Source organism: Aotus nancymaae, unplaced genomic scaffold (assembly GCF_030222135.1).
Source record: "Aotus nancymaae isolate 86718 unplaced genomic scaffold, 86718_ANA_hifiasm-v0.15.2.pri h1tg000059l, whole genome shotgun sequence".
NCBI classification, from domain to species: domain Eukaryota; kingdom Metazoa; phylum Chordata; class Mammalia; order Primates; family Aotidae; genus Aotus; species Aotus nancymaae.
The window spans coordinates 24707383-24733654 of NW_026988473.1; the positions used below are offsets into that span (position 1 = coordinate 24707383).

The window sequence follows — 26272 nt, forward strand, 5'->3', positions numbered from 1 at the left end:
CTGGTTGTTTTCCCCAATTCTAGAATACAAGTTTCAGTTCCCCTTTCTAGAAGACAAATTCTCTGAAGGTAATGATCTTTGTGTCTTCTGTTCACTTTTGTGAGTGACATTTAGCACATGATAGATAGTCAACAAATATTTATCAAATGAATGAGAGTGTGCAATGTAGCATCATTTATAATAGCCAAAAATTAAAAATAATTCAAATGTCCAACAAAAAGAGAATGGCTAAACAAATATCCATACAATTGAATACCAGGAAGTCATCAAAACACTGGTAAATAATACTTATTGCTATGAGGTATTCATAATATAATGTTACATGAAAAAGCAAGTTACTTCTTATCTGTAGAGAGGAAAAAAAGCAAGTTACAAAAACTATGTATAGTATGAGCCCACTTTTATAAAATAATTATAACAAATTTGCTGAATATATAAATGAATGAAAATGTTAGGTTGAGCCCTTAAAATAATTCGGGTACTATAAATATAAATAAACATATGTATGTGCATTTTAATGTATTTTTTATTTCATCCTAATAAAAAGTCTATGAGGTAGAAGTTATTATATCTATTTTACATATGATAAAACCGAAGCTCAGAAATGTAAAGTAAGTTTCCCAAGACCACCTACTTAGAAAGTAACAGAGTTTAGGTTCAAATCGTGGTTGTCTCCAACTTCCATGTTCTTAACTACTAACTGAATATATATAAACATGTTAATAAACATAGAAAAATTCAGAAAGGATGCACAAAACCATGGATTATCTATAGGACAAGAGATTATGGCTTTATCAGTTAACTGCCTATAAGTTTGCCTGCATAAAAAAAGATGCCTAAAGTAGCAACAGCTTAAACAAAATGGAAGTTTATTTCTTGCTCATATAACAGTAAGAGATATAGATAATCCAAGGATAATATGATTGTTCTGCTCCACAAAGTCATCTAACTCAAGCTTCTATCTTTCTACTCTGCCATGACTAGAGCACCAACCTTCTCCACATGGTCCAGGGTGACACGCCCCCACACCCTTGTTCCAAGCAAGAGGATGAAGAAAGGGAAGAAGAAAGCACATACCTCACTTCTCTGTAATTAGCTAAGGCTGATTTCAGCTACTGTATCAAGGAAGCATAAAAAAATGGAGCAGCTCAAACAAGAATTTATTTATTTATTTATTTATTTATTTATTTTTGAGACGGAGTTTCACTCTTGTTACCCAGGCTGGAGTGTAATGGCACGATCTCGGCTCACCGCAACCTCCACCTCCTGGGTTCAGGCAATTCTCCTGCCTCAGCCTCCTGAGTAGCTGTGATTACAGGCACTCGCCACCATGCCCAGCTAATTTTTTGTATTTTTAGTAGAGACAGGGTTTCACCATGTTGACCAGGATGGTCTCGATCTCTTGACCTCGTGATCCACCCGCCTCGGCCTCCCACAGTGCTGGGATTACAGGCGTGAGCCACCACACCCAGCCTTCAAACAAGAATTTATTTCTCTCTCATGTAACAGTTTAGGACAGGTGGGTAGGCTTTGTTCCATGAAACGACCCAGGGATTCAGGCTGCTGGAGTGTTCTATCATCCTGAGCATGTGGCCTCCATGTCTGGGTCTAAAGGAGTTGTTCTAGTGATTGCCAATTTCCAGCCAGGAGGAAAAGGATAAAAAGAATATAGCGCACATGTCTTTAAGGATACGACCCAGAAGTTGCACATACCAGTTCCTTTCACATCTCATAGGCACAAACTAGTCAAATAGCTAAGGAAGACTGGGATATAAACTTTATTCTGGCTGGCCATAGAGTAGCTAAAAATTCTACTGCTATAGAAAGAGCATGTTTTCTGTTTTGCTGTGTGTGTGGGTGTGAGTGTGTGCACGGGTATGTGGGTGTTGGTGCCTCTGAGTATTTTCTAATTTTTCTACTATGAACAAAAAAAAAACTAAAAAATATACTTTTATTTGTAGAGGCAAAAAAGTATTTTTTCCAACCAAGTTTCTGCTCCTCAGTCTAGGGAAAATACCTACATGCATCTTCTTCCTTCTTAAAAAGTCTTTCCTGGAAATAATGAAGAAGGAGGAAAAGAAAAAAAAAAAAATATATATATATATATATACACACACACACACACACAGACATACATATACACACATTATAATTATACATTTTTTCTATAAGTCAAGATTCTCTTAATATTTATATTAACTTTGATGTTCCTCTTTTAAATCACAAATAATTACCCTAATCATAAAATTCCACTCCTGTGTAACTCTTTAAAACTACCAAGTACCTTTGTGTAGACAACAGAAAAGTCACCAGAAACAGTGAAATTATTGGAGGGGCATTTCCTGAAAGTACAGGCAATGAGATGCCTCCACAGACTGTGTGGTCTCCCCAGTCTCTTGTCTGTGCACTTGCTAGTGGTAAAACACTCAACAAAGAACACAGTTCTGGCAGCAATAGACAGAAGTAGCAAGGACACTTCCCTGTGATGGAGTAGCTTTGACCTATAGACACATGCACTATAATCCTTCAGACTTGGGACAGAACGTGTACCAAACCAAAGCCCACCCTAAAATTCTGTAAGCTATAATATCCTAGCCTCTGTATCAGTGATCAGCAAGCTCACAGTAAAATTATTTCTATAACCCATCACACTTTTTCACTGTTAAAATGCTTTTTAAATAATATACAATGGTATATTAAACTAAAATGTCATATTTAAAGTAAAATAATTATTCTTATGCTTTGAGTGGGGTGGGGAGTGTCACAATTTCATGAAAGCCATAGACCTTATTCATAGAAAAAATGTAATGTATACAAAAATGAGCAAAAGATGTTGAAAAATTCATATATCTCCCTAAACCCCTCCTTCATTTCATTTAGGGTATTTTCTCAAAGCTGGTCTGAAAGTCAAAGTTCCTGAGCTGCACACTAGTAGAACTACTGAATCTTGGGGCAAGATCCCTAGGAAGCTGCATTTTAATGAGTACTTTCCAGGCAATTTTTACACAAGGTAAAATTCCCAAGTAAAGATTCCATGAAGTAGAATCTAACAATGATAATTAAAAAGAAGAATCTGATACTTTATCTTTGGTCAAATCATGTAAATACATTTTCCTGATGATTATGTGTAGACATAGTATTGAGTCTATCCACCAGAGGCCAGTGTAGGATCACTCCCTGAACTGTACTCTTACACCATACAATATACCATGTACATATACACAATACAATATGTACTATACATAGTTGGTTTTAACTGCTTTAAGAAATGGGGTATAAACAACTAACACTGTAGACAATATTTTATATTTTTTACATTTACATTCAAGATTCCTTTCATATTTAACCTTGATGTTTTTCTCCTTCATAGTAGAGAAATAGAACCCCTAATCATAAAACTTTACACTTGAGTAAGTCTTTAAAATTTACCAAATACTTTCATTTATATTTCATCTGATAATCTTCATAACCATTTAACACATACCAAATAGGCAGGATTAACCCTGGTTTACAGATTCAGAGAGTAAGTGACAGGTCTGTGGTCTCAAGAAATTAGTATATGCCTAGACTAATACTCAGGTCTTCTGAATCCAAGTATAGAAATTTCCCTTCCCATTACATTGTCCCTTCCCATAACAAAACTAGAACTATAAAAGCAGTATAGTAAATTATTTATAAAACTAAATATTTGCAACCTAAAAGATTTTCCTTCACCCTAAGATCATGCCCTATTGCCTACCTGCACAAAGTTGCATCTATTTAAGGCAACCTCTTTAACTCACCTATGCTGGACAAAGTTAGAAGGAGCAATTTTTCCCTCTTTTAAAAAAAAATAAATACTTCTTAGAAGCTTTCAAACTTTCTAAAGTAGAATAACATCTTCTGAACACATTTGTAATAATATAGGACTCAAACATTGGCATGTTGCATTATAGAGTAGTTCAAGAGTAGACTTAAATTATACATGTCTTTCACATTCTCTCATTTTTTCAGGAAACTCCAGGACGTCCTTCATTAAAAAAAAAAAAAAAAAAATAGAATAAGAGCTTAAAGTAAAATAAGAAGAAAAAAGTCTGAAAATCCACTGTTCTAATCAGTCTTATTATTCTTTTCTTAATTCATAGAGTGTTTATTCAATCTAAAGTTGAGAGCCAAAACCAATGGCAATATTCTGGATATGATTTTTATCAACACTATGCAAATAGTTAATATTGCCTTACCAAATCAACCTCTAACTATACAGTCTATAAACATATAGATTGCTATTCTGCCTTCACACATTTAGAGCATTTGGGAATCACACAATCCTTTATAAGCAGATTGCAATAAATAGGAATGACATGTCAGCTGATGAATTCCTCTAGGGCAGGGATCCTGTTTTGTTCATCTGAGTATTCCTAGATTCTAGCTTGATGCTTAAAACACACTAGCAACCATCAATACTGAAATGACCTCAACATTAGCAAGCATATCTGGATTGACATTATAATTAGGAACCAAACCCAACACTCAGAATTAGATGACTCCCTACAACACCAATTTTCTACACAGTGGTTCATACACAACAAAATCGAATGCAAAAGGCAAGTTAAGTCTGGAAAACACATGATTATGGTATAATGATTCCTCTCTGTGCTAAAGATGCAACAAACTGCAAGAAGAGTGAGCTGATGGGCATCACTTAAATCTATCTCCTCTGGAACAAATCCAAATCAAGGAAAAAAGACACTAAAAACCACATACTAGACAGATTGTGGTTTGATTTTCATATAAGGGTTTGGTTAAAATAAAGTTTCCTGTTTGTATCCCTTTGGGTTTAGCTGACCATTTCAAAGAAAATATTATTGTTTCATGGCTAAAAGAGCAATTTGCTAAAATCATTCAGATCTGAAACATGCCCATTCAATTGAATCAAAGGACACAGTCGTATGACCACCTCAGTTTCAAGTGGAACAATTTACCACTTTCCTTCAAGTAATGATACAATTAGCAATAAAGAGTAAAAATAATGTCTCAAGTTAAAGAGAAATGCATATGAAACAAATATGCACCCACTTAATATTGTTTAAATTGGCTATTTAAAGATTGACAATGACCACCTTAAAGGTTTATGTAGCTATTAGTAGTTGGCCTACAAAAGTTCAACTCTCTAATTTATTATGTACACATCAAATATATTAAAGATGAATAAATTAAAAAGATGCGTATCTTTCCAAGTAAATCAAAGAATCAAAGAAATGATGCTTTTATTTGTAGGAAAAAAAATTTTTTTAATTCTCATGTCTTCACTGAGAAAGCATATTAGAAAAGATATTTATTGTAACAAAATACTGTACATTAAAAACACTGCCAACAATAAATTTAATGATTACTATTCAAATTGTCATGCACATTTAAATACATTTTCTTTCCTTATCCCATTACATGTAAACTACAGCAGACACAAAAAACAAATGATTATCTAAGGACCAAATATTCATGTTGAAATGAATATGAATGATAACAACTTCAGCTAAAGGTTTATGCTAATATATCTAAAACAAAATGGCTCAATCAGCTCAAAATCTGTCATAATTTGAAAGGGGAAATTTCCTTCTGCAACTGTACAGCAATTTTTTTGTGTTTCATAATGTGTCAATTTGTTCCCTAAATGTACTGATTTAGTGATGACAAAAGAAATAGAGAAACAAATGAAAATTGCTTAATTACAGCTTGCAGATGTTCCCCCAAAGAGAAAAAAACAGGTTAATGCTGCTGATGTTGTTTCTTCCACAGAATTCTGCTGTAAATTAGTTCACTTCAGTCAATAATTTTTTTCCTTCAGTGTTCTATTGATATTTGATGTTATGTTGTGATAAAGAGATTATATATACATAGTTACTGAATTTTTGATCAATTTAAAACTATCAACATTTTTCTTACTTTTATTCTTTTTGGCAATACTAAAAAACACATCAATAAAAAGCTTTAAAATAACACCACTGTCTTACTTGCTCCCTTGGGGTGCCAGATAAATTTTTTAAATTGCCTAGTTGCTTTTTTTTTAAATTGTATTTTAGGTTTTGGGGTACATGTGAAGAACATGCAAGATTGTTGCATAGGTACACACATGGCAGTGTGATTTGCTGCCTTCCTCCCCATCACCTATATCTGGCATTTCTCCCCATGCTATCTCTCCCCAACTCCTAGTTGCTTTTATTAGCAAGTCCTTATATGACGTCTTCTGCAAATTTCTCTTGAGTTAACGTTATCCCGGTGGCCTATGTCCCATGGCCTATGTCTTCAGTTAAAGTAAGTTTATTGTTATTTCCTGTGTTATTTTCAATTATCTTCTCTTTACTGTTAAATTCACTTTTGCAAAAGCGCTTCCCCAGTTGCCTTTTTTTTTTCTTAACATGGCTAATGGAAAAAAAGGAAAGAGAAAGTCATTGCAAATGGCCTGTGAATTAAAAACACCACTCAATATTCAGTAGGGAATTAAATGACTGATAACAACAACACAGAAAATGTGGCTTCAGTGCCACCTGGAAGCACAAAGCTGGTCAGTTCGTTTCCAACTTCCTCTGACAGGCAATCTGCCAGTTGCAAGGGTATCAAAACAATGTTAAGCCCTCTGGTCTCTATCTAATACGTGACAGAAAATAACCGCAAAAGGCTACACAGTAAGGATTATTTTTCTTGTTGTGTTTTCTTTTATAAGAGAAAGCTGTTTTTATGCTCTACTGAAATTCCTTTCCTGCTCTGAAATTGTTAAGAGGGCCAGCTGCTTTCTATGCTTTTCTCTGTGGTATTTTTCTACAGCAGATTTTAAATTCATTCTTCAGATTGGGAAAAGCCTCTCTTTGTACCCCCATGGAAGTTTAAAGATGCATTGCTAGTGTTCAAATTCAAAATAGCTTTGGGGACCAAGATGATATGTCAACTTCAGAAATGTGTTGTTTTATGTGCTGTCACTGGTTTCATTTTTAATTACATTTTTTTAGAAACTGTCAAGTATGAATAGTGATATTCTTTTGGCTGAAATGATAACTTCAGTCTAGAAGTATAAACCAAATCCCAGCCCAAGATACTAAGCTCTTGACAGAACGAGTACTCAATAAGGAAAAAAATAATAAAATGCTCTTGAAATGAGAACTGTGTAACTTTGAAGAAGTCACTTGGGCTCTGTGGGTCTCAGTATCTCCCAGGCAAAATACTTGTGACTCTTCTTTGACTCTTTCTTCTCCCAATCCTCTGCCAGTCACCTGTTACTAAGTGCTGTCAGTCATTCCTTCACTGGCAGTATCTCCTAGGCCCTTTTGCTTTTCATTTTCTCCCCCACTACCCTAATCCAGACCTCCAGCAATGTACTTCTGCTTAGCCCCGGGCTAGTCTCCCTGACTCCAGATGTTTCTCTCCTTCTTCTTTGCTCTACCTTTCAAAATCACGAGCAATGTGTGTTATTGGGTTTTGTTTGTTGGTTTTAAAATTCTACTATGGTTCGCAGTTAGATAGTATATGGAAATCCAAACTTGAGCATCATGACAGGGTCTCCTTCACAGCCTCTCTCTTCTGTGCCATCCATTAAATGTGAGTGTTCCTCAGGGTTGTAGCTGAGGCCCTCCTGTCTGCTAGCCTGTCATTCTGTATTCTATTCTTTTCACTGCATTTATGCAACCAATATTTAAGTATCTACTCATTCTGCACCACCAGGCACTGCTTTAGACACTAGTGTAACAGTGGTGAAAACCCACAAGACACCAGCTGCATGAAGCTGATATTCTAGAGAAGACAGGGTAAGTGTATTTTGAGGTAGCACATCCATTCCTGTTGGCATATATTATCTACACACCAGTGACCCCAGGTCTTGAGAAAAACTGCCTGATTCCCTGTGGAAGGCAGAGAACAAAGTGGTTCAGGGTATGGGCTTTGAAATCACACTGACTAGGCCCGTGGTCTAACTCCATGTCTTCTTTTAAGGATACCAGTCACACTGGGTTAGGGCCCACCCTTATGACCTCACTTAACCCTAAGTATCTCTTTAAAGGCCTTATCTCCCAATACAGTCCACGTTGGGGGTTAGGGCTCCAATATGTAAATCTAGGAGGCAAACAGTTCAGTCCATAACAGCAAGTTACTTAACTTTATGCCTTGGTTTCCTCAACTGTAAGTTAAAAATAATGATAAAAATTAAAATGTAAGGAAAAACTCACTAGGTTATTATAATGATTAATTGAGATGATGCATGTGAAGTGCTAAGCATTAATCCCTAGAATTTAATAAATGTTAGCTGCTATCAATAGTAATATTAGACTTGTTTTTTAATAACCTCTCAATCCCAGATGTTTCTGTAAGATACTAAGATACTACTTGTACAGAGGAAGGTCAGATGTCTAGAGTTTGAATCCTTGACCTGACCTCAGGCAAATTACTTAATCTACAATGACTTTCAGTTCCCCAAGCTATAAAAAAGGAAGAGTAAGAGCTAATTCTTTACATCATTGTGTCAATTAAATAAGCTACTCGAGACAAATACTTAGTGAATATATCCGTAAGTGAATCTAAAATAAAGAGCACTAGACAGTCTCTGCCAACTCTACAATTTAAACAGAAACACACTTTAAGCAATTATCTGGTATTTTAAAGCAGTACAGACAGTCCTGCTTTTTAACAGACTGCATTCTGAGACTCTGTAGCCTAAATCGGTGGTTCTCAAAACTAGTGGTACATCAGAATCACCTATAGAGCCTTCAGAATATAAAAATTTTAGACCTCTTGCTATAGTTTCAATTAATAAGCCAAAAGCCTCGAAATCTGGACTTTTATAAAAGTCTACCATCATCAAAGTCTTCCTGATACTCAGCCAAGTTTGAGAACTACTTGTCTAGAGTAGAGTTGCTTACATATGTGGTTTTAAGTTTTCAAGTAGACATGTTAAAAAATCTGTATACAAATAAAAAGTAAAGTTAATTTTAATAATTTATTTAAATCAATTTTCTAAAATATTATCATTTCAAATATAGTCAATATAAAAATATTATTGAGATATTTTACATTCTATTTTTAAAGAAGCATCCAAAATCTAGTGTATGTTTTATGCTTATGGCATGTCTCAATTCAGATAGTAAATTTTCATCAGAAATACTGTATCTGGCCAGGCGCGGTGGCTCACGCCTGTAATCCCAGCACTTTGGGAGGCCGAGGCGGGTAGATCACGAGGTCAAGAGATCAAGACCGTCCTGGTCAACATGGTGAAACCCTGTCTCTACTAAAAATACAAAAATTAGCCAGGTATGGTGGCGCGCGCCTGTACTCGGGAGGCTGAGGCAGCTGAATTGCTTGAACCCAGGAGGCAGAGGTTGCAGTGAGCCGAGATAGTGCCATTGCACTCCAGCTTGGGTAACAAGAGCAAAACTCCGTCTCAAAAAAAAAAAAGAAAGAAAGAAATACTGTATCTGTATTTAGATTTCATAAAATTTACATTTTAAAAAATGGATTCACCTCCCCAAGTTGTCCCAAACACCTTTTAAAATTTTCTAATAAATGAACTGAATATGTTTTATTTATATATGAATTTAAATTAATTTAAGGTAATTAAAATTTAAAACTCAGTTCCTGAGACACTAGCCACGTTTCCAGTACTAATAGTTGCATGTTGCTAGTAGCTACTATGTTGGACAATGCAGGCCTATATGATCACAAATCATACGGTTACTACACCATTCATGAAATTTGTAATGCTGGAAAAGCACTGGCATCACTCCTTAAATAACTCAATGTGAATTAAGTAAATACAGATTAATTTCTCTATAGTTATACAATATTATTAAAATCTGAGAAAAATGAAATCTATTCAATGGTTTTGAAACTCCAAGAGTTTGGAACTATCAAAGGCCAGCCCTCCACCAATTTATAAAGCTACAGGCATAGCCATTTGTCCTGAAAATTCAGACACACAATGTTCTACCTAATAGGAAAATTAATTCAAATATTAACAAGTATGAAGAGAAAAAGTGAGGTTAAGTTGACAGGAATTTTTTTCAAAGATATGTTAAAAGAACAATAAAATGCTAAAAGCACAAAGTATTGCAAGTGAAATGAAAAATAGCATAAAAATCTAGGAACGAAATTACACATCAAAACCTGAAATAAAATCTTTGATCTACACAGAAGAAAATAGGTTAAAGTAGACAAATATAGCAGTGAATAGAAAGCTGTTATTATGTGGCAATATAAAAACTCTAGAATCACTAGGAAAGCTGGATCCTAGGCATGCAAGAGAGCGAGAGAGAGAGAGGGAGAGAGAAAGAGATTTAGAAATAACTATTGTAATCCCTGACAGTTACTATATGTAATAAAATGGAGTTGAAAAGATTTCATGTCAATTTCTAAGTCATTGGCTTCTTAATTATACAATTTCTGTGTGACAGCAACATGAGCAGTAATTACCACTCTAAAAGGTGGAAGCAAATGCTTCCCAAATTGGATCATGTGGTAATCCTGGCGTGGAAGGAAATTAAAAGAAATTGCCTTTTTCTTTCAGCAGTTTAGAAGTAACTCTAAACCTTACTAAAGCAAGGCTACATATTCATCTTGAAGATTTATTATTTAAAGGAGATAAAGATATATCAGTACTAAAATCAATGCAATTGTGACTCAAAGAACCATCACCAACCGAGGCATTTTAACATCTTTCAATTTCAGCTCTTTTCTGTCAAACTTTCCTGGTTCTACTTAATGTCTTGAGGCCCAAGGCAAGTTTGGGTTCAGTAGTTATCCCAGACTCATCTCAAGCAGCCTCTCTGATGACTAGACTTTATTGCCCTTCATCCAACCACAGGCTGGGGGGCCCTCCTATAAGCTCTCAGTCTCCACTGTGGTACTTATGCATTAGTCTAATTTCCTGCTTGCTTATTTATCTCTACCAATGAATTATGAGTGTTTCAGAACACACACTATATTTTATTTGCTTTTTAATCTTCAGCACCTAAAATGATATCTGAACCATAACAAGACACTCACAGAATTAATGAATGAGTGAATTAATTAATTAATTAAAAATCAAATATAAATATTCACATCAATGTTTTTATAACCTAGAAAAAAATGATAGTAATATGACAGGCAAGGAGAAAGAAGACTTTTTTTCTTTTAAACCGATATTCTAGAAAGTCCTATAAATTAGTTACATTCACAGAGAGACTGAGATACAAAAGATTGAAACTTAGCTGCTTATCTTTATCCACCACGTCAACAATATGACGATGTCTTCACCAATTATTAAAAAAAATCTGCATGCTAATTTTCGAATACATATCTTACAATTCGATTTAGCTTCCTGAACTGAAGATACTACTGAGAATTCACATAATTGGCTGTTTAAAACTAATAATTAATATGTCTCTTTAAACATTTTGATAGAACATTGTCTTTACCATCAAACATGTACCACAGTATAAAAACCTACTTGCTTTAAAAAAGAAAAAACTACAAAACATGATCAACATAAATGTACTGTAGTGAGAATTATGCTATAATATTAACAGTCTCCAACTGTTTTCCAAGAGTCTGAGGCAGTAATGAGAATTTCTTTCAACAAGGCTATAATTTAATTTTTTCCAGGGAAATATTTTTAATAGGATTGCTGACCCTTTTAACATTCTTGAAAAGAAAATGAATCCCATAAGCATTCTGGTGTATAACTATTATAAAAATAAATAGAACAGTCAATCAGTGGAAATGGTAATGGACTTGAGAAACTAAACTTCTAAAGAAATGTGCGTAAGTATGCATGGCGATAACCACTTTAACAGAGAAAAGGCTCAGTGTATATCAACAAAACAACTAAACACAATGAGACCAATGAATGGCCTGGAAAAGAGCAGGGGAAACAGGAATTTTGGAAATATAGCTTTAATGTCTTTCTTAAACACAAATGACCACATTTACCTCGATCAATTCTGCTGGCTATCATTCAACTCTCAAGCCCGTTCCTAAGTCCTGGTTTCTCAGAAGGTATTTACATGTTTCAAGGGAAAAAAGGATACTTACTGATTTAAGACACATTTTTACACTCACAACTGTTTGTGCTTTAAGAGGAATTTTTTCAGGTCATTAGTTTATAATGTGCACTAGTGCCTAGGGATATTTTGAAAGGAAAAATAAAAACTAGTGTGCTTAGAAGATGCAGTTTACGTAACTTGGATCATCATTTACTTCAGCTCAATTTGGGTCCAAAACTGAACCCAAAATGAAGTTATCACATCTGCAACAGTTTCTTTCTCAGAATGCAATGATCATACTGGAATCTAAAAGCAGAATAACACCCCTTTTCGCAAAAGTAGATGTATAATAACCCCCTAAATATATCAAAGTCCTTGCAAGAAGTTTTTATTCTTCTAGGATACAAATATACAGTCAGCCTTGCAAATAATTTCCAAAATAATATAAATTATTAAAATGTCATTAGCATACCAAAATTCATTAATTCTGCCAATCTTACCCCTATTTCCACCACCCCACCACAGCTATTCATACTGTTCTGTTTGGGTCCAGAAAACACAAACTAAATCATTAGTCTCGAACAAAGCAAGTATCTTCCTAAACCCAGGTTCATAGACTAAAAAATAACTTGGTCATTCTCAATATTGATTTGATCTACATATCATGTCAAAACAGATCATTCACAAGCAGCCCCAAAGTTAACTAACTAGTTCCTAAATTTTTCATCTCCATTAAGTGCAAACAAAAACCACCATATCTACGTTTTTTAAGTTTAAACAAAACAGATATCAATTATATTCTATCTCATCTGATTAAAAAAACAAGAATCACTTTTTCTTTTTCTTTTTTTTTTTTTTTCTTTTTCCTGAGACGGAGTTTCACTTTTGTTGCCCAGGCTGGAGTGCAATGGCACGATCTCGGAGGCTGACCACAACCACCCACTCCCGCGTTCAAGTAATTCTCCTACCTTAGCCTCTCCAGTAGCTGGGATTACAGTCATGCACCACCACACCGGTCTTATTTTGTACTTTTAGTAGAGATGGGGTTTCTCTATCTTGGTCAGGCTGGTCTCAAACTCTCAACCTCAGGTGATCTACCTGCCTCAATCTCCCAAAGTGCTGGGATTATAGGTGTAAGCCACCACACCCAGCCAGGTAAGAATCGCTTTTTCTTTTCTTCATTATAATTACTACCCTTCCTTTACATTTCTTTTTTTTTTTTTTTTTTTTTTTGAGACGGAGTTTCGCTCTTGTTACCCAAGCTGGAGTGCAATGGCGCGATCTTGGCTCACCGCAACCTCCGCCTCCTGGGTTCAGGCAATTCTCCTGCCTCAGCCTCCTGAGTAGCTGGGACTACAGGCGTGCACCACCATGCCCAGCTAATTTTTTTTTTGTATTTTTAGTAGAGACGGGGTTTCACCATGTTGACCAGGATGGTCTCGATCTCTTGACCTCGTGATCCACCCGCCTCAGCCTCCCAAAGTGCTGGGATTACAGGCGTGAGCCACCACGCCCGGCCCTCTTCCTTTACATTTCTTTAGGACACATGAATCATTACTCAAATCACGAAGTCAGGTATTTTAAGAATGTCATGACCTCAGATATTATGACACTCCCTGTTCTCACCCTTGGGTACACATTAGAAGCACCAGAGGAGGTTTTATAAAATATTAATTCATTGATCCTAGCTGAGCTTTAGAGTGGGCTCTGATGTCAATATGTTCTAAAAGCAAGTCAGGTGAGTCTAATGTGTAGCTAGGTAGAGAACCAGAGATCTCAAAAATGTGGATCAATGACCCAGAAAGGATCAAGGTTGAGAGCAAGCCGATGGCAATCTGAAGCAGAACCTAGAAGGAAGATAACGACTCAGATGCCTAGGGGACCACTTAAATGAATGAAGCAGACAATGTAAGCAGACATTTTTAGATTGTGTGAGTGCCAGAGAGCATGACAAACTAAGCAGCTCATGGAGCAAGGGGTCCTGAGCTCTAGCTGATACTGGCATGAGGAAGAAACAGATCTTCTCAATGGATCCCCCCAAAAAAACACAAATCAAGATTTTCATGTAAAATTACCCAACTTTCAAATGTTGGCTCAGTTAATAAACACTATCACTGAATGAGGGAAACAAATGAAATTTGAAACTAATGAAAAACACAACATGGGTTTGGCCATATCACATCCAGTCTAAAGGGTTGTTTCCATTCTACAGAAACTAAAACAGCAGCAGCAGGAGCATCACAACAGTAATATCAATACTTAACATTCAGTAAGTAATTATCACGTTTTAGTCACTACACCAGGAGTTTCACATGGATTATCTCAATTAACCTTTCTCAACCTTTGAAAGGAGTACTATTATTACTCCCCTTTTATTCAAAAACTGTCCCTCCCCACGGTCACATGGCCAGTAAGTGGTGATCCCAGGATCCAAAAGTGTGCGGTGTAATTCCATAGTCTATTCTATGCTATTTCTCTTCAAATTTTTTAAAAATAGGCTTTTAACAACCTCCACTCTTTGCATTTGGATTTCTTAAAAAATAAAAGGATAATACTAAATGATTTCTCAAGTCATTTTTAGTTATCGGATTCTGTGGCTCTGATACCATCACACAACTCTGGTATTTATATCATCAGTAACATTAGGGCATCAGTCACAAATGCCCTAGTAAGAATTACCTGATCACAGGAATGGAATGAATGCTCACTAAATAGTCTTTCTTAATAGGCAAGAGAAACATAAACTTTTGAAAAAATTATTTATTGCTGCAGAAAGTTTACTTCTCCATTTTACCTTGTGAAAGATTAGTAAAAGTGTCCAGAAATTCTTCATCATATGTTTCCTCATGACAATTAAGGAATTTATCCAAAACTTCTTCGATTAATTGATCTTCATCCATTATTTTCAATCCTGACATTCCTATTTAGGAGGCCACAGTATCTACAAGACAGAAAAATACAAGCTAGACAGAATCAGGCAGTACCGGCCCCTCTGAAAATACTCTGAATGGGTAGGTTGAAAAATCCCAAGGCTCCAAAAGGAAGATCAAGGTAGTTACTAGAGCAATGATCTATAGTTCAAGAGATGAGAGTTTTATTCATATCTTTGTTGCTAAATTGTTAACTATCACAATTTTATTTTTTGCTTCAGTCTTCTCATTACTATCTTCTTAATTCATAAGAATATTGTCACCTAATTACATAATTAGAAATTCAATGTCTTTCGAGGTAGGAGGAACTTTAAAGAGTACTCAACTAACTGTCCATCTAATGACAATAGCTAATACTTATTAGTGACTTATTTAGCAGTCACTGTGTATCAGGTGCTGTTCTGAGTAACTTTTTTGTTAATTATCATAACAGTTCTAGATAAGGTCACAGAGCCAGTACATAGAAGTGCCAGTTCAAGCAGTCTGATCCTAGAAACCACGCTTTTAAACACTTCACTATCTGTCTCTCTATTCATCAGGTGACCTCCCCTGCTTCCCTACTATCACTGACAAACAGTTGACTTGCTGTGCTTCAACACATCCAGGGACTGGTAACTCTGAACACTCCAAAAAAACCTTTGGACAGCTCTATTAAAAACTTTTAAAATTAAGCCTGAATCTGTCTTTCTGTACCCTATCCCAACTGGTTTCTGAGGCCCTGAGGTTGTACTGAAAAATTTCAGTCTTTCTTGAACATGAAATCTTTTCAAATATTTGAACAAGGTTATGCTGTCCTTTGTCAATCTTCTCATTTCATTCACTGAAATAGTTTTATTTTTCAAAACCCAGCTCAGAATTCCATTTCTCTCTGAAGACTTTATCCTCCCATCTACTACCACAGGAAGACTTAATCTTAATATATCTGTGCTGCTCCTGTACTAAGGTCTACTGTTAAATTTATCATGCTGTATTGGAAACAGTTGTGTACATTTCTGTGTTGTCCATTACAGAGACATGAAAGGCAGAGTCCACATCTCTTCATCTTTGTATCCCAAATATTTGATAGCTCAGGATGTGGCATAGAGCTGGCAGTCAATCAATATTGAGCTAACATTACTCATCTGAGCAGGTACAACAGGCGAGTACTGCTAGAAGCTGGCAAAACACTAAACTATACTTGCCCAATTATTTCACCTGTGCCTTATATTACATGGTTTCAAGTCCTTAAATCCTCCTGATCAATCTATCAGGAAAAGATTTCACATTGCCTGCATCCCTTTATATATGCCATCCACAACTGAAGACAAGACTCCAGATACGATGAGATTAGACTAACTCACATTCTCAATATTGCACTCTTGCTATATAGCTGGAGATCACGTTCACATTGGTAGTGGTCAATCCACATTGTCATTCATTTAGCACAGTGCTAACTGAACACCTGTCAGCTAAGACACAATGCCTTAATCCAAGCACAGTTTGGACTTCATTTTCACTTATGATATTTCACCTTGTTAAACTCCATTCATTCTGTATGAAATATTCTTCTTACATAGCTTTGAGAAAATTGATTATCTACAGAAAGCAGACATGTAATTACCACCTAAGTAGTCAGTATAATACATGGGGGACCATAAAAAGTAGGGGTTTCTCCAATACTGTAAGGAAAGGAAAGCACTAGGCTTCCTTCTTTCTATCTGAAACAAGAGTAAACATCTGTTAGCTTTTTCTCCCACTTTTCCTTTATACATTTATCATTTTAAAAATACAAATAGTGGCCAGGCGTGATGGCTCACACCTGTAATCCCAGTACTTTGGGAGGCCAAGGCAGGCAGATCACGAGGTCAGGAGGAGTTTGAGACCAGTCTGGCCAACATAGTAAAACCCCATCTCTACTAAAAATACAAAAGCTGGGTGTGGGGTTGTGCACCTGTAATCCCAGCTACTCTGGAGGCTGAGGCAGGAGAATCGCGTGAACCCAGGAGACAGAGGTTGTAATGAGCCAGGATCATGCCATTGCACTCCAGCCCGGGGGACCGTGCAAGACTCCATCTCAAAAAAAAAAAATTATATATATATATATATATATATATATATATATATATATGTATAATATAGCATGTATATGATACAGAATTATAAAAACCTTTAAGTATCTCCTGACTCTGCCTATTCCCAACCATCAGAGGTAAATGCTGTCAAGAGTCTAATGACTGTACTTTTAAATCTTTCCCTATAATGTTTATAGAGAATGATAGATTTTTTTCTAAAAATGGGAACATATTACGTTATTCTTTACAGCTTTAATTTAATAAGTTACCATGGACATATCACCACTTTAGTATATGCAGATCTAGCCTATTTTTTCAAACAGCTGTACAGTCACAGTCCAGCTCTGCCACTCACAGTGTAGCACTGGACAAGTTACTTGACCTCTCTGGGTCTCTGGTTCCCCATATCTATAAAAAGGGATTACAACTATTCAGGCCTGTATTTCCTTAACCTCAATTCCGAAATACCAAAAAGCTCAGAAAAAAAAAAATTTTTCATAAGATAATGCCCAAATGCATTTGCGGGCAAGACTTGACTGAATTAACATGAGAGTACTTATGGCTTTTATTCTACTCAGCATTACTATTCATATATTTCCCTGCAGAAATACTAATGTGCTTGCATATAAGGTGCTTTCCCAGAATGAGCCTAGAGCTTTTGTATAATATATGGCACATGCACTGATTACTTTTCCAAACTCCAAGAAGTTCTGAATTCTGAAGCACATCTGACACTGAGGGTTTAAATAAAGAATTGTGAAGCTACACATGCCTCACAAGATTACTATGAAAATGAAGTGACTATGCATAGCATCTCAAAAAATGTCAGCCATGATGATGATGATGATGGATCAGTCTTAGTATTCTGTCCTCTGCCTACACAAAGACCTGTTATAACTGTGCCCACTCAACTTTGAAGGCAGTGATGTTACCTAAAGATAAATCAAGATAATTCCTCATGTATTACAACCCCAGATAAAGCATGGAGTGGTAGAAGACTGAATGAAAATTAAAAGTGTAGCTGGGTACCAACTTAAAACAAAGGAAATTGTTTCAAGCTATTTGTGCCTGAAAAAATTAGATATATGAAAAAGCATCGGTTATGGCTTATGCACATTTACCTGTAACACCACCAGGGTTTAGCAATGCAAAGCTGAATAAACTGTGTTTGCAGTAGCTAAACAGTAAATAATGATAAGTAAACTCAAAGGTGACTATTATTTCACTAGAGTAGGATGTATACTTAATTACAGGAATTTCAATGTCAATTTGCTTTTCCAGAATTGGAGCCCAGAAAAATTCCAACAATTTATTTTATCAATCTCTTCTTTAAAATCATCTTTGATAAGTTACTTCAGCAAACAAATACCAAATAGATGCAGCCAGGTTGTGGTTTCCATTCCTGTAAATGTCTTCTCATAATGCTTTAAGAGTGTTAATAGAAATTCTTTTAAACTTCTTTTCCAGTTCTCAAATTGGCATATTTTGAGTATTATCCAATACATCTCAGTAGTACTAAAAGCAAACAATTAACAGATTGTGCCAGCACAAATTCAAAATCTTTGTAGGCCTTTAATTTTATTTGTGTGGTTATCACAATACACAGATGACATGTTTTTATTGACTTTTTTATGGAGATGGAGCTTCACTCTTGTCGCCCAGGCTGGAGTGCAGTGGCACAATCTCAGCTCACTGCAACCTCCACCTCCTGGGTTCAAGCGATTCTCCTGCCTCAGCCTCCCAAGTAGCTGGGATTACAGGTGCCCACCACCACACCCGGCTAATTTTTTGTATTTTTAGTAGAAACGGGGTTTCGTCATGTTGGGCAGGCTGGTCTTAAACTCCTGATCTTCGGTGATCCACCCACCTCTGCCTCCCAAAGTGCTGGGATTAAAGGTGAGAGCCACCATGCCCAGCCTTATTGACTTTTTAAAAGACTTTTGGAACATCCAGTTACACAATTATTGAATAATAGCATTATTCAAAATTATCATTATTTGAAGAGTTTAACAATACCCATCTTCAAATTTAGAACTTGCCTTTTCCATAAAAATATAAACCTAATATTAAAAGTCCCCGAGGACCGACAGAGCAGATAATCACTTATCAGACCTCCAAGTGGTTTATGCAAATTTTGGTGGTTTTCTAAAGGGAAGCAACGCTTTTTCAATTAACATTCACATACTTTTGTGTTTTTATCATGAAGTATTTTTCTAAAAGAAAAAGAGAGAGAGAGAGACACTTGCATAACAGGATTGTTTTGGTTTGGTTTTTATGTTTTAAGGCTTTGAGCTCCACATGAAAGACTCAGAACATCTTGTGATAAGTAAATGTATATAAATATCTGCTGGTAAATCAAAAGTAACACTTTCACAATTATGGCCCCCAGAAGGAAATACAGGGAGCATGCTTTGCTCCTTGGACTATTAAACTTCACTTGAAGACCCACAGTCCCAGTTAGGAATAGGGTTCACTTTTTACCAAGTCACCGGTAGTGAGAAAAATCACATTGTAAGGCCACCTGCCTCGCCGGGAGCTAAATGGACACACTTATCTATCCCCGTGCCAGCCTCTCCATGCTGACACACTTATCTCTTCCCATGCCGGCCTCTCTATGCTGGCTCCACACACCCACTCCTGCATTCCTCACTCGACCCCTGCAAAATTTAAAAAGCCCGCCAAAGATTTGTCCAACGTCAGCTTAACATTGACCTCCCCAGCCAGTCAACCCACCAGTAGTCCCACCTGGCAACCAATGGTAGCTCGCCCCATCGGCACCTTGACTTCCCCTCACCAATGAAACTGTCTGCTCTTTGTTTTCCTAGTGATCAATCAAACCCCCTTACCAATGAAACTCACCAATGAAACTGTCTGCTCTTTGTTTCCCTAATAATCAATCAACCCTCCTCACCAATGAAACTGTCTGCTCTTTGTTTCCCTAAAGACCAATCAATTACCTCCACTCCCTATAAAACTCCACACCCTGAGAAGCTCAGCGCGACTTCTCTGGCCCCTTCCCGGACCACAGAACCTTGCCCGGGAGCTGAATAAATTGGATTCTCATTTTCTCACACTGGCCTCAGTTTCCTCATTTTGACTCGGCAATATACCTTACACACATAAGCTCCCCAAAGTCTTGTTTTCTGCTATCAAATAATGAAACTAACCACCTAAGCTAGTTAATGTTACGTGCTCTCTGAAAGAACATTATTACGGAATATGGTACATGAAATTGTGACAACTGAGTCAGCACATCTTTGATGTTTACCTTCAGATCCCTGCTTAACAAACTTACTTAAACACCATGCAACATTCAGAGACAAGAGTAGTAGACCTAAAAAAGCAAATCACCATAAGCTTGCTTCTCTGAAAGTGCACAGCCTGCTTTTTAACAGTACTAAGGGTTATATGTCTGCAAAACAAAGAGGGTGAGATTGTTAAAAACTCTGAGAGTCATGCAGATCTATCAAAGCCCACTTATTCAAAATTTTATTTTTCTTCTCAGTAAAAATCTACTGCTATGCTGAAAGGTAAGATGGGATATTATCAAAATATTAGCACTTTGCCTAAGGAAATAAAGCCATCAACATTTGTACTTCAACATTTGCACAAGGTGTGTGTCCTTTCATATTTGTGTAAATGGTCAAATCTCCAAAAGACCAAACTGCACTCTTACTGCAGAGATTCAGACTGCACGGATGTGATTAGAACAGACCTAATATGAACTGATTTCTTCCTCCTTAACTGAATTACAACAATTTTGCATCCTCTAATTGTTTATGTCTTTCAGATAATATCAAGAAGAAAGAAAATCATCCAATGAGAAATTCAGATTCTCTAACTTGCGAGCAAACTAAAGGTTATCTAGCCCAATAGTAGAGAATACATGAGTATGGGAAAGAAACTTCAGGTGGGGTCTGTCAAATGATGACTCTATTGATGAACGGTAATGTGTGGTTCTCTTATCATAAATAGTAATGAGATGCTCATGATTATGAACTTCAAGGTACATCTGAAGCCAGTAGAAAATTAAGCACAAAGCAACAATCTTACCCTGGCAGGTGTATTCATGCCTCCATCTATACTCTGTACCAAGATGCAAAAGGCCAGAGGCTGAGCACATATTACACCATTATTTTAGAGACCCACCAATACAAATGGGAAAACAAAGGAAGAGACCAAAAGAATAAAGGGAAAGCAGAATATAAAACAAAACATCTCTTACAAAATAGAAAAGAACCTAAACTCCTTACTGTTTTTCATCAGGATGAAATAAAAAACAACATCCATTTCTAGCATCAAAGTATATACACTGCACTTCAAGTTACGAGCTTTTATCAACAGCCTTTTCTAACATTTAAAAGGCACAGAACTCAATTATCACCAAAAAAATTGGTAGTATAAGCATCTAGATTTCTATATATTATTGAATTCCCCTAGGTATAGCCCTTTGCAGTGAATATTAATGGAAGTATTTGGAAGAAAGTAGGAAAGGTTTGAGAATTATTGTTGGCTACAAAGCTTTAAGAAATAGATGAATTGTGTTCCATGCAGCATTAATAGAAGTATGTCTTAATAGCTATACATTTCTCCTTGGCAAATTCTCACCTAAAGGAAAAGAGAGCACATTCATCCTAAAAACTGCACATAATTTTTAAAATGTGGGTTCAGATTATAAACAAAGATACCACAAAGGATGCCTTAACAAAAACAGGTCCTTCCCTAAAGAGATTTATGATTTACATTTTTTTTTTTTGAGACGGAGTTTTGCTGTTGTCACCCAGGCTGGAGTGCAGTGGCGCAATCTCAGCTCACTGCAGCCTCCACCTCCTTGGTTCAAGCGATTCTCCTGCCTCAGCCTCCCAAGGAGCTGGGATTACAGGTGCATGCCACCATACCTGACTAATTTTGTAGTTTTAGTAGAGACAGGGTTTCACCATGTAGCCTGGTCTCAAACTCTTAACCTCAAGTGATCTGCCCACCTCAGCCTCCCAAAGTGCTGGGATTACAGGCATGAGCCACTGTACCGGCTGTAATTTACATATTCTGTACAAGACTCCATTTTTGTAATAGCAATAACTTAGATTTTTATGTTATACTATACTTATGCAAGATGTTAACATTGCAGAAGGCTGGACCAAGGAATCATGGGAACTCCCTATATACCTCTTTGGAACCTCCTGTGAATTAATCTTGTGAATCCATAATTATTTTTTAGCTTAAAAGGGGGGAATGGAAACAGAGAAGAAGGATAAGCCAATTAAAACAAAAGATATTTAGGAAAATAAAATTATCACTAAAAGTTTACCAAGAATGTTGGAACCAGCTGTGTTGTTTTCCCCTACAGAAAGCTCTGAGAGAGGGGCTAATACTAACCTATAAAATTATCACTAAAAGTTTACCAAGAATGTTGGAACCAGCTGTGTTGTTTTCCCCTACAGAAAGCTCTGGGAGAGGGGCTAATACTAACCTATAAAATTACATGCATAAACAAAAACTTTCCTCTTCAAAAATTTGCTTCCCTTTCCTGTTCATTCATCCAAGCTACTGTAATGAGGTTTCTTTTTCTTTTCTTTCTTTTTTTTTTGAGACAGAGTCTCGCTCTATCGCCAGGCTGGAGGGCAGTGGCGCGATCCTGGCTCACTGCAACTTCCATTTTCCGGTTTCAAGCAATTCTCCTGCCTCAGCCTCTCGGGTAGCTGGGACTACAGGCACACACCACCACACACGGCTAACTTTTTGTACTTTTAGTAGAGACAGGGTTTCACCATGTTGGCCAGGATGGTCTCGATCTCTTGACCTCGTCATCCGCCCGCCTTGGCCTCTCAAAGTGCTGGGATTACAGGCCACCGCGCCCGGCCTGTGATGAGGTTTCTTGAGGCTATTATTCATTAAGCCCTTCTGTTCATCAGCAGATTTCATAAAATCCATTTTATTTTCCCAAATATACTCTTCCTCCTAGCTGTTTAAGTCAATCCAGAAATGTCTGCATTGACTCACTGAGGCAGGTCAACTAAGTATTAGATTGTTTTCAGTTACAGTTATTAATTCTTTTAAAGAACAATGCAAACCAGTTAAGCTTGAACTCTCCCCACTTAGTCCCTATCATTTTTAAAAAACATATTAACTGTGTACATGGAATTTGTAGGATATACTTACAAGACAAATCGCACAAAATCCATTTTTTGAAATCAGAAAGACTGCCTTTTCACTACCATTTTTGCTTCTTTGGCTTTTGTTTGTTTGTTTTTATGAATTTAGAGTTGTGTGGAATTACAAGTAAACTCCCTACCTTCACCCCCTAGCAAAACAAAACTATAAGCACACTAACTGACCTCTAAACATTTATCAGGAAAACTTTGCCATACACATATTTCAACCATGTCCAAAACTGATCTCCAAGATTCATAAATGCTATCAACTATATCCGTGAGTTATGGACAGTAACGGCAAGTAATTCAGTGAACGTTTTTTTCAAAACGCCTGATAAAACTGTGAATCCATAAAGCAGTAGGGCTTCTGAGTCAACTTTATAGCTCTATAATCACACAATATTTCAATCATAAAAGAGTTATTAACTCACACATAATCCCACCCTCGCATAAGATAACAATGTCCCACTAATGCTTACTTTATCTATACTGCATACTATGACACAAATGCATCCACCCTTAATTAAAGTTGTCCCCTTCTCTCCAACTTCCTGAGCCTGTTAGCCACCTGCACAGTACACAGGCCTTTAAACAATACCAAGAAGCCTACTCTAAAGCAAAACCCACACAGCTGGTTAGGAGCAGGTGTAAACCAACTGAACTAAATCACCTAGGAGTTCATTTCTAAGTGTTTCAAAATGTCAGATCTTGCAAATAAGATCAACCTTTATTTCACCTGGCATTCTCTTACAAGAAGTAAGATTTTAGATTTGTTTCCTATCTATTTTGAATTCTAAATTCCTAAGACTGTGGAATAATAAATAGGCTGTAAGAGGTAATACAATGCTTCCCCAGCTTCCAATTTCACTCAATACTTTAATTTTACCTCAATGTACAAAACATAACATACACATGCACATACATATATACATAATTTCTTTTTGCCAATATGGTTTCTATACTCAAAGGCAGAAATTAAGAATCAGGCTAGGTGCAATAGCTCATGCCTGTAACTCCAGCACTTTGGAAGAACAAAGATCACTTTGAAGATCACTTTAGCCTAGTAGTTCAGGACCACCTGGGCAGTATAGTGAGACCTCATCTCTACAAAAAATTAAATAATTAGCTGAGCATGGTGGTGTCCACCTGTGATCCCAGCTACTCAGGAGGCTGAAGTGGGAGGATCACTTGAGCCCAGAATGTGGAGGCTGAGTTGAGACAAGATCATGCCATTGCACTCCAGCCTGGGCAACAGAGTGAGACCCTGTCTCCAAAAAACAAAACAAATAAACAAACAAAAAACAACCACAAACTCCTTTCCTTCTCTAAAAATAAAATATTTAAGTGAAATTGCAAAACTTTTTTTCTCCATTTTGTTTTCAAGCAAAGAATCCACCTTAAATCACAGAGCATGAAACTTTTATAGGAAGATACCAGTCATTCTGGTGAGGTGGCCATATCTAATTGCTTTAAATAAAAAATGTCAAGTCACTGGTCATGTTCTTCTCTTGACAATCCATCATACTAACTGTAAAGTGCTTCCTTCTATATATTTCCTCTTCCTTCCTCTTTTCTTTGCCAGTTTGAGTTGTGGCTCCTATTGTGGAATTCACTTAACAAGCCAAATATCTCTTTCCAACACAATTTATAGTATTTCCTCAAAAATCTGCCACTTAGTAAAATAGTAATCATTGTCTATGCTTACCCTAATGCTATGAAAAGTTGCCACTGATATTATTTCAAACACTTGTTAACTCACTGAGTGACAATGAAGTTTAAGCTATTACTCCATTTATAAAATGGGGATGGAAACACTTGAGAGCTGCACAACATTTCTTGAAATGCACTGTCATGAGTTCACAGAACAGTGTTTCTCCTCTGCCTCCCTCCAACCCACCATGTCCACAGACCCCGCAGCTGTGTTACCCTTGTCAAGTTATGTAAACTTTTCTGACCCTGAGTAGTTTAAATGTAAAAATAGAGATTGGGCTTGAGGTTGGCTTCCATCTTTTTTTCCCAATTATATTTCCTTGTTTGTCCTGTTACTATGCCAGGATATCCTATTACTAAGTATTTGTCTTTCCCATAAAATAAAGGTTGTTTCACTCTGTAATTACACTGACTTGTATTTAATTTTATATGTTTTTTTTTGAAATTTAGGGAAGGATAAATCAATATGCTCTTGTAGGAGTTTGAATTTGATTTTGCCTCAAGGCTTAAAAATGGGTTGAGCAACTTATAACTACGATTTCTTAATAAACTTTTAAGAAAAGCTGAATGTGGCAAGAATGTAAGGCATGTTCATCTGCAACCAAAAGTTGCTTCATTCTACTATCGTATATGTTCTTTAAGGCAGTGGTCCTCAACCTTTTTGGCACCAGAGACTAGTTTCATGGAAGACGAGTTTTCCACAGACCAGAGTGAGGGGGATGGTTTTGGGACGAAACTGTCTACCTGAGATCATCATGCATTAGATTCTTATAAGGAGCGCGCAACCTAGCTCCCTCACATTCGCAGTTTACAATAGGGTTCGCACTCCTAGAATAATCTAATGGTACGCAGCAGATCTGACAGGAGGCAGAGCTCAGGCAGTAATGCTTGCCCACCTGTGGCTCACCTCCTGCTGTGAAGCCCTGTTTCTAACAGACTGCTGATCCCTGTCCTTGGGCCCAGGGATTGGCAATCCCTGCTTTAAGGGCAAGACCTATGTCTGATTTTTTTTTTCTAATTCTTCACATGGCTTTGTGTATAGTAGATACTCAATAAATCAGTTTACTATTTTATATTTAGTTTCAATGCTGAGGACTTTGGGAAATCAGGGACCTTGTTTGAGATCACTGTAAGTCTAATGCTCTCCTAATGGTATAGCAAGGACTTGGAGTCTTAAAACCCATTTTCAAACATGCTACTAATGTCTAGTCTCCTCAAGAGACAACTAACCCATTCAGCAACTAATTGCTATGCTAAAAATTGCATTTTTTTATGTTAGTAAAATCCAAAGGCTAAAACACATCTAAACCTACCCATGATTTCTATTTTTGCATTTCTTATTTTGTATTTACAATGGAGACATCCAATATATCAACTTTATGACAGTTGTCCTTATTGTTGCTGTAATTTCAAGTATCTTACATATAACGCATAAACAGTTTAGGGAA

The 26272-nt window shown here is 36.6% G+C and overlaps 1 protein-coding gene across 8 annotated transcripts in view; it reads right to left on the reverse strand.

The window, feature by feature from the left end:
- The window catches only part of IFTAP (intraflagellar transport associated protein), a 259976-nt gene that overhangs the window by 228101 nt on the left and 5603 nt on the right, over positions 1–26272 (reverse strand). For 7 of the 8 annotated variants that reach the window (XR_010338323.1, XR_010338322.1, XM_064365022.1 and 4 more), the window contains exon 2: positions 14776–14922. The exons of the other annotated variant lie outside the window; for it this stretch is intronic. Coding sequence is in view for 5 of the 7 variants with exons in the window: in XM_064365022.1 (XP_064221092.1) it covers positions 14776–14899 (124 nt within the window). In the remaining 2 variants the exon portion in view is untranslated. The remainder of the gene's footprint in view (positions 1–14775; positions 14923–26272) is intronic. 8 annotated transcript variants of the gene reach the window in all.